At 38.4% G+C, this 9535-nt stretch overlaps 1 protein-coding gene across 1 annotated transcript in view; it reads right to left on the bottom strand.

Annotated features, from left to right (window-relative positions):
* LOC122077258 (ubiquitin) overlaps positions 1–7305 on the bottom strand; it is a 7826-nt gene extending 521 nt beyond the window's left edge. The window contains exons 1-3 of the mRNA XM_042643146.1: positions 7131–7305; positions 6931–7017; positions 6708–6810 (exon numbers count right to left, since the gene is read on the bottom strand). Of these exons, the coding sequence (XP_042499080.1) occupies positions 6708–6810; positions 6931–7017; positions 7131–7233 (293 nt within the window). The 5' untranslated portion in view covers positions 7234–7305. The remainder of the gene's footprint in view (positions 1–6707; positions 6811–6930; positions 7018–7130) is intronic.
* Positions 7306–9535: the final 2230 nt, after the last annotated feature.

Raw genomic sequence — 9535 nt, 5'->3', positions numbered from 1 at the left:
ATCAACATCTCTCCAAGTGAGATCATTCTCAGGATGAACTAATTCATCCTCTGATTCACCAATCATCCACTCACTACTCCAATTAAGCTCATCGAGCAACAATGGATTGTAGTTTCTACATTGTTCTTTTCTTTCTTGGAACCTTGCTTGAAGTCGGCGATTATATTAAATGTAGACAAGATCATTTAACCGTTGATGCTCTAACCTATTCCTCTTCTTGGTGTGAATCTGAAAAACATTAATAATATGAGGTTATCTACTTATCTTCAATAAAACCATATTAAGTGAAGTACATGTACTATTGTACTCAGAACTCAATAGTCAATACTCACAAATTCAAATGTGCTCCAATTGCGCTCACAACCAAAAGATGAACAACAAAGACCAAGTATGCGCAATGCAAGCTTTGAAAGGTCAAGAGCAATACTTCCATGTTGAGACCACCAAGAGACTATAAATATATAATATAAAAAATAGGTTAAGTAAAAAAATCAACATACAAAGTTCTAAACTAATTAGAACTTTAAAATGAAATATACTTAATAGGATTCAACTTGTCCCTTTGTCTAATCGTCATGTCCTTTGCAAAACTTCCTTGAACAGTGGTATACTTGTCAACCTGGATAATGATCTTATCTTGCAAAGTCTCATCAGGCACCAACCTTACAAGAACATCATTGAAGGCATCACTTGCTTTTTGAGCTAAGTCCAACTCATTATCTGGATTATCTGCTATTGCCTTAAAGAACTTGTTTGGATTGAGGAAAAAGGCAGCTAAATATATTGATCCATTCATCATAGTCTCACAACGGTGATCAACAATCGCTATGATTTTCTTCCATTTCCTTTCATCGTCTCCAAAAATTTTTTTGATGTTCTTCTTTGCCACTTCTATTGCCATATATACTTCAGGCATAGCAGGCAACCTATCACCATCTACAATCCTCAAGAGTTAAAGAAGAGGTTGTGATGCTCTTATACAATCCATCACACCATTCCAGAATGTTATAGCAAACAGAGTCTCAGAAGCTTTCTTCCTTGCCTCTGTAGATGCAAGCTTAGAACGGGACCATTCATCATCAAAAAATAATTTTTTCAAAGATTCTTTGTGCTTGTATAAGCTCTGGAGTGTTAAAAAGGAAGAGGCAAATCTAGTCACTCTAGCCCTCACTAAGTCTCCTCCTGTTTTTTGCCTATGGCTTCAAGAAGACGAGTGTGCCTGTAGATGAATGCAGTCAATTTCCTGCCCTTCGATATAACAGACATATAAGAGCGTAATTTGCCTACTTCTTCCATCAAAAGGTCTATGCAATGAGCTACACATGGACTCCAAAATAACCTCTTCCTTTTCTCCATTAGTAGTCGACCCGCTGAAACATAGTTGGCAACATTATCAGAGACTACTTGAACCACATTATCTTCACCAATCTCTTCAACCTTACTATCAAGTAGCTTAAATAACATTTCAGCTGTTTGTGATTGGTTAGATGCATCCACAGACTCTAAAAAAAAAATCCCCTCCAAACAGTTGACAAGAAAATTAATTAGGTGCCTTCCTCTCTTGTCTGTCCACCCATCAGACATGAATGTGCACCCATGTTTCCTCCAATACCCTTGATACTTCACCTTTAACTCATCAATTTTATCCTTTTCAGACTTCAATAGAGGCCCCCTATAGTCATGAATTGAAGGGAGCTTGAAACCTGGTCCATATTGACCAATAGCCTCTACCAATTCCTCAAAACTCCTTAACTTCAAAGCATTAAATGGAACACCTCTCATAAGCCCACCTTGCAAAGTAAGAACGAAGTTTATCTTTCTTTTTCTCCTCTTACTCGGTTCTCCATTGTTGTCTAATATGAACCTTTATCCCGCCTATCTGCAACCACTTCTTCAGGAGTCCTCCTCACATGCTTATCCATGGGACCCCTTACTTGTTGTTTCGATTGTGTTTGAATGATAGATTTATTTATTCTTGAAGTTATCCCACAGCTAGGAATAGGAAATGAGAGCCCCAAATCGGATACTATATTATGTTGTGGTCCCGTTACTTTTGTAAGTCCATCACTGACATCCAAATCATCCAAACAATCAAGGTTTCTCTTCTTCTGATTCTTCAAGATTGCATCTCTCATCTCTTTAGCAATTGCTTCAGTTGTTTTCACACATTTGGCTACATCTCCATAGCCACCAATAAGATGTTGCTTCAATCGTTTTATTCCTCCCTTGACATCCTTCCCACAAAGGGTACACTTAATCCAATTTCTGTCTGATACGTCAGGCCAATACCCATATTTTCATCCAGGATCATTTGATTTAGCTCTTCCTTTTGGATCCTTACTTGGATCAATCGTTGATTGTGCAGTAGTAGCAGTACTCGTATTTTCACCCCCACTGCTACCACCAATTGTTTCCACAGATGAGTGGATTCAACTTGTCTCTTTGTCTAAGACTGTAACGTGAAAAGGTAATCAGAATAAGAAAAAGGTAATAAAAGGGAATATTACTACTATAAGGGAATATTAGCATATTAGGTAATAAGGTAATAAAAGCAAATGCCTCCATTAAAGAGATATGGGAAAATCAAAATAAGAAAAAAAAAAAAAAAAAAATACTCCAGGCAAAATATTAGTAGTGCTCATATTAACGCAATCTATACAAATTGGAGTCAAATGTGGAGTCAAAACTTGTGCTGCTCATTCATAAGCTCAAATTCAGATAGCCTTTCTGTGAGATTTTCTTTACATAACTAAGTTTTTTCTTCTAATTTCTCCAAAAGTTATTTTAATAAATACGTTAAGCCCTAATGTTATTAAAAAAAAAAAAACCTGCACTGATCAACTAGCCAACAGTCATCGTAGGAAAAATAAAAAATAAAAATAATCATACGAACAATGAAGAAGGAAGAAGCAGGGAGAAGAAAGAAGAAAAGAGAAAAAAAAATCATACGAACTACAAAGAAGGCAGAAGCAGGGAGAAGAAAGAAGAAAAGAGAGAAAAAAAAACTGATCATACGAACTACGAAGAAGGAAGAAGCACGGAGAAGAAAGAATAAAAGAAGAAGGAAGAAGCAGGGAGAAGAAAGAAGAAAAGAGAAGAAAAAAAATCGCACAAATCAGAAATTAAAAATATAAACTAAAACATACCTGGAGATGTGGAAGGACACTTCGTTGGAGGTCGCCGGAGGTCGCCGAAGGAGAAGGAGAAGCTGCCGGAGAAGAATCGAAGGAGGCGGCTGCCGCGGCTCACCGTCAGTTAGTTTGGGGTTTTGCGATTTGGAGCGGAGACTAAGAGAGATGAAAGCACTTCGTCGGAGATCGTCAGAGGTCGCCGGATGTCGCCGAAGGCTGTTGGAGGAGAAGGAGAAGTCGCCGGAGAAAGGATCGTCAAACGTTGGGGCCTTGGGGGTTTGCGATTTGGAGGGCAAAGTCGCAAATTGAGAGAGAATGAAAGAGGCGCGATTTTTACTGATTTTGATTTTTTTTTTTTTTTTATGGTAAGGGTTTTTATTTTTTATATGGTTTTTGATCCAATGCATCACATGTGCATCAGACTTTATACACCTCCCAATGAAAATATGTAATTTGGAAACTTCATCAAGCAATTTTAAAATTTGTTTAAAAAAAAAATTGATCCAATGCATCACATGTGCATCAGACCTTCTACACCTCCCAATTAGAAAATGTAATTTGGAATCTTTATCAAGCAATTTTAAAATTTGTTTAAAAAAAAAAATTGATCCAATGCATCACATGTGCATCAGACCTTATACACCTCCCAATTAGAATATGTAATTTGAAATCTTCATCAAGTAATTTTAAAATTTATTTAAAAAAAAAAAAATAGTAACCGATGATCTGATCCGGATAAGGTAAGGTGCGTCAACTCTTGCATTGCGGGACAGCATATTCCGACGTATGGTATTATAAAGTTCTAATTCACAGTAACTTTACAAGAAGCAGATCAAAGCGCCTGACGGACCTATTTTCAAATGTTTCCAGTAATTATGATAGATTGAAGATATACGTGGATAAAAAAAATATATGACAAGAAGCATTTAGTCGTCGCTCCTGCGAATATGACAATGTGTTTTAAAAAAAATTCGATCCAATGCATCACATGTGCATCAAAACTTATACACCTACCAATGAAAAAATGTAATTTGGAATCTTCATCAAAACAATTTTAAATTTTACTTTTAAAATAGTGAGTACATAAGGCGACCACCTCATGCATAAGGCGTCGCCTTTCGTGCCTTATAGCGCCTTAGCGTTTAAGGCGGTCTCCTTCCACACTTCTCATAAGTCGGTGGGCTGCCTTACTACCAATGGACTGCATCAGTGCCTTAAAAACTATGGGCGGTTGATCTATCTCTCTTATACACGGCCTGATATAGCATTTGCCGTCAGCCTGATTGGTCAGTACATGCATGATCCCTACTCGACTCACATGGAAGTTGTGTTGCGTATTCTCCAGTACTTAAAATTTGTCCCAGAACGTGGCATCTTTTTTTCTCCTCATGATCACCTTAGGGTGGAGGCCTTCAAAGATGCAGATTGGGCAGGTTCCCCTGATGACCGCAAGTCTACTACTGATTTTGCACCTTTGTTGGTGGTAACCTTGTTACATGGCGTAGCAAGAAGCAAGTTGTGGTTGCCCGTTCAAGTGCTGAAGCAAAGTTCCGTGCTATGGCACATGGCATTTGTGAGCTCCTATGGCTTCATGGTCTTCTCACTGATTTGGATGTTCTTGCTACTCTTCCTATAAAGTTCTTTATTGACAGCAAATCTACCATTAACATTACTCACAACCCTGTCCAGTATAATCGAACCAAGCATGTGGAGATCGATCAACACTTCATCAAAGAGAAGTTAGGTATGGGCCTTATCACTGTGCCTTTTGTTCCCAGTAATGACCAACTGGCTGATGTATTTACCAAAAGTCTTAGTAGTAAGATGTTTCATCCTATTATCTGCAAGTTCGACATATGTGATATCTATGCACCAACTTGTGGGAAAATGTTGTAATAATGGATTTTAGGGAAAGTGTCAGTTACCAAACGAACCCCAAGGGGTTTAATAGTCTTTGTAATTCTCTAGAACCTTCTCTCTATTGTTATAAATTAAGCGGGCTGGTGTCATATTAGACACAAGTCATTACCCCATTCAACATATACGAACATGGCAGTTTACTTCTATATCTTTAGTCATTTTCCAAGTATTAAAGGTAGCTTTCTTAGTCTTCATGGTTGTTTGAACCTCATCAAACCACCACCAAGTCTCCCTAGTGGGATGATGTTTTCCTTTCTATTCCTTTGGGACACCTTTACCAACCTTCTTAATACAAGCCGTCATTTCATTCCACATCGTGTTAGTGTCCCACTCAAATTCCCACTTTTCTTGTTTGACCACTTTATTACTGAATGAATCCAATGTAGCCAGTCGCCTTTAAGCTCCACCACCTTATTTTAGGGTAAATAGTCTCCCCTCCCTTACGATCCCTATGGAGTAAGACATATATCCATGACCACTAATATATATATATATATATTTTGAGTGGATAGGTCTCCACTGGAATCACCTTACAGTCCTTACATGGTAATTTATGTAACCTTCTAGTAAGGAATAAATCAATTTCGTACTATAATGCCAACTTTTATAGGTAACTATCTGCTCTTCCCTCTTTTTAAATAAGCATTTACAATGGATAGATCACAGGTGACAACAAAATCTAAAAATGACATCACCTATTCATTCCTCTCGCCAAAACCATATCCTCTATTTAGGTCATCCCCCATTATAATCTTTTCTCGTTGGCCAAAACCTTGTAGTAACCATCCATGTGTTCTAACTTACAACTTCATCTAATCCGACTTGGGGGTGTATATGCCATTTTGTCTACCTCTTTCTCTAGCACAAGCATGATGACTATAATATTATCTCAAAGTCTTTGAACATCCATCACATCATTCTTTAAGCCTTTAACCACTTCTACTCACGCCCTATTTCTATTAATCTTATCCACTTATACCAAAGCAAATCCTTAGTTTTGTTACCCTTCCATCTGTTCTCTTGAATACAAGCTATATTAGTCCTTCTCACGACATCTATCAATTCTAGACTCTTAATTGTTAAATATCCAATATTCCAAGATGTTAAGCTAATCCCACACTTCTTCTCATGACATCCATCAATTATAGACTCTTACCATTAAGATCCAATATTCTTAGATGCTAATCTAATCACACTTTTGATGCCCCTGCTTTGCTAATTGGATTTTTCCTTATTACTTCAATCTAAATGTATCAATTTCTAAACCACGACAAGAGAGGGGGGTCAAAGTCAATCGGAGTAGATAAATGTCAACAATGAAACTAAGAATCTCAGAAGATTAAGCAAAAAAAAAAAGCTCTAATGTAGGAAAAGGCAATCAATGATGACATGACAACTATGAGACAAGAAAAAGATAGAAGAAACGTTCAACACACTAAACAGAATGAATTATCAAATGGAACTAATTCACACTAACTTGATAAACTTTGAAACATGTAAAGTTTCTCTAACACAAAGCAAAAGTAATAAGCCACATAATGACTCCAAATACTCCAAACTATAAGAAATACTCAATCATCATGTAACACCAATTATACTACTCGCACAATACCAATTCATTGGAAGGGGGAGTGTTGGTCTAAAGAATTAACTTACTTGCGGCAAATCATTTTGTCCTGGTTATACTTTCTGGCCAAAGCCATCAACGACGGCTCAATGATCCCTCCACGAAGCCTCAGAACAAGATGCAGCGTTGATTCTGAAAAGATTCAGGAACATACAAATTAACTTTGGAAAAAAACAAAAAAGGGAAAGGAAGGAATGAATGAATTAAAGAAAGCAAATAAGGTTTTCCAATAACCCTAAAATCTTCACGAACCTTTCTGGATATTGTAATCGGCGAGAGTACGGCCATCTTCAAGCTGCTTCCCGGCGAATATAAGTCTCTGTTGGTCAGGAGGTATCCCTGAGAAATTGCGTAAAAGAAAATTTAGGCGCCGGGGAAGAAGGAAGAAAGTAACAATCGAATCAACCAAATAACTCTAAAAATTGATCAAAGACCAGATGCTCAGTAATTACCTTCCTTATCCTGGACCTTGGCCTTTACATTATCAATTGTGTCGCTGGACTCAACCTCTAGGGTTATAGTCTTCCCGGTTAGGGTTTTCACGAAGATCTGCATTTTTCTTTTTTTTTCCCTCCTTTCGATCTTCCCCTGAACCTCTCCTCTATTTCTTAAACCAAGATAGAATCTCTCAAAATTCGTAAGTTATCTTAAATAGGGAATGGCGAATGGCGGCTTGTCGATATACATCAGACTCGTCTGCTCTTTGTGGTCGAAATTGTCCCATGGCGGTCCGTTATCGGCTTGTCAAGAGGATCCGGTTTGGTCCGACTAGGGTGTAAATTTGGCCCTGGCCCGGCCCTAAGCCCGAATCCTATCTAATCAGATTATGAGGGTCAACCTGGCCCAGCCTGATCGAACCCTAATCGGACCATGTTGGGCCAGCTCTTGTGGTCAAAACTGTCCAATGGTTGTCCATCGTCGACCTGTCAAGAGGATCCAGTTTGGTCCGACTAGGGTGAAAATTTGGCTCTGGCCCAAACCTGAGCCCAAATCTTGTCTAACTAGATTATGAGGGTCAAAACCGGGCCAGCCTGACCCGGGCCCCAAGTTCAGGTCCGACCCAACCTGGCCCGATTGTAACCCTGATTTATTATTGTGTTTAGCAATAGTGTTCCCCTTCCCCTAAGCCCACATCATGTGTTACACAAGCTTGTCTGTATGGCTTCAACCTATATCAAGGGTTACACAAATTACATACTCTTACCTATTGAGCTAAGACCACAAAATGGTCAAACTATTTACCTCTTTTTCTTTACATAGGTTGTCTTTGCGTCTCGTTTTATATATTGGTATGAACTTTATATACAATTGCAATCATGAAGAATTGGGCGGCTAAAATTTGGTCTATCTAGTTTCTAAGAGATGAGATGATGCTAGGTAATCAAAGGGTCTATCTTGTAACCAAATTGACAACCTTGCTTGCTATAAAATTTATAGATTAGGTGTGGACAAGGGTTAACTATAGTCTTAATGTAATACCCCGCTTCTTAAACCCGGTCTGATTTCACGGTTGAACCGGTTTAACCATGCAGGAACCGAGCCAGAGGAAATTAGAGCGGGTTCCTTATAGGCTATGAACCCGGCCCAACTTTGGGCCGATAGGGTTGGGCCTAAGTGTGAACCGACAAGGTTGGGTTGGGCTTGGGTTGAGTTTTGTGGACCTAAAGTTGGGTTAGGGTTTAAAGAAACCCGACCATGTTTCACCCCTAGGCTTGACCGATTTGATATCAATCGGTTTAGATTTGGTGAAAGGCAACTAATTGTGACACAATAAATGATGCCGGACCCCACCCGAATAAATAAGAAAATACATACACACACAATGAGTACAACAAGGTTCGATCCCACGACCTCCTCCCCTGGGTATCGACTCCACAAGTCGAAGTTACCACCACTAGGCTATCCTAGTGTTCGTATACTCCATTTAGTATTTTAAACTCAAACTCAATCATTTGTCTTTACATGTTTGTATAATATCAAACAAGCAAAAGAGATTTCTTGGTGGGTATGTCTAGATAGGATTCTCTAGGTTGACCTTGGCTTTATTATGTCTCACCTTAAATGGGATTAAATTTTGTGTGGACAAGTGGATCCTATTCACATATCAAATTTCAAACTAATTGGAGTTGGTCACATGGCAATGTACTAAAAAATAAGTGTTGCGAACTTGCAGGCTAAAAAATGACATGGCACAATTAAAAAAAAATAGCCTTGCAAACCATAGACAACAATGTAATCAAATTTCATCTAAACTCGTCTGATTCTGAATAAGATATGGATGATTTGGCATCAATGGTAAAGAAATAAGGTAGAATCGCTTCAATCAATTGACTTGAATTCCAATCCATTTTAGGCAACATATAATCATACAAAGCTTGTATTCTCTATAGTATTACCACATCGATCTTTAGCTACTTTGCAGTCTTAATTACACGAATTCAAAACTGGATTAGTTCAAGATTCTGATCCCTTGAGCTACTGCAATTCTTTTATAATTCCTGAATCCCTTTATCAAGTTCATGCTCTGTTATGGATGTTCTGGATTGATTTTGAACAGATTAAATAGGATCATCAACTCTTGAATGTTTCTGATTTCATCAGCTGACCATGATCTTGAATACCAAAGAATCTCTTTGTCTGATTTATCGTCATTCACAGCGTAGATTGAAAAGGGTTTAAGTTTGACCCAGTGAGCCCGAGCCCACCAGTCTTCTTAAGCCCAATGGGGTCTGGGTTGGGCTTTTCAACCCATGGGCTGGGCTGGGGTTTAATTTTTAACCCAGATTGGAGCCAGGTCGTTTTGGGCTGAGGCCTCAAGCTGAGTCAGGTCTGGTCCCGTCCTATATATATAATTATA

The sequence above is a fragment of the Macadamia integrifolia genome, chromosome 1, assembly GCF_013358625.1.
Source record: "Macadamia integrifolia cultivar HAES 741 chromosome 1, SCU_Mint_v3, whole genome shotgun sequence".
Lineage (NCBI taxonomy): Eukaryota > Viridiplantae > Streptophyta > Magnoliopsida > Proteales > Proteaceae > Macadamia > Macadamia integrifolia.
This window is presented reverse-complemented; position numbering and strand designations above follow the sequence as displayed.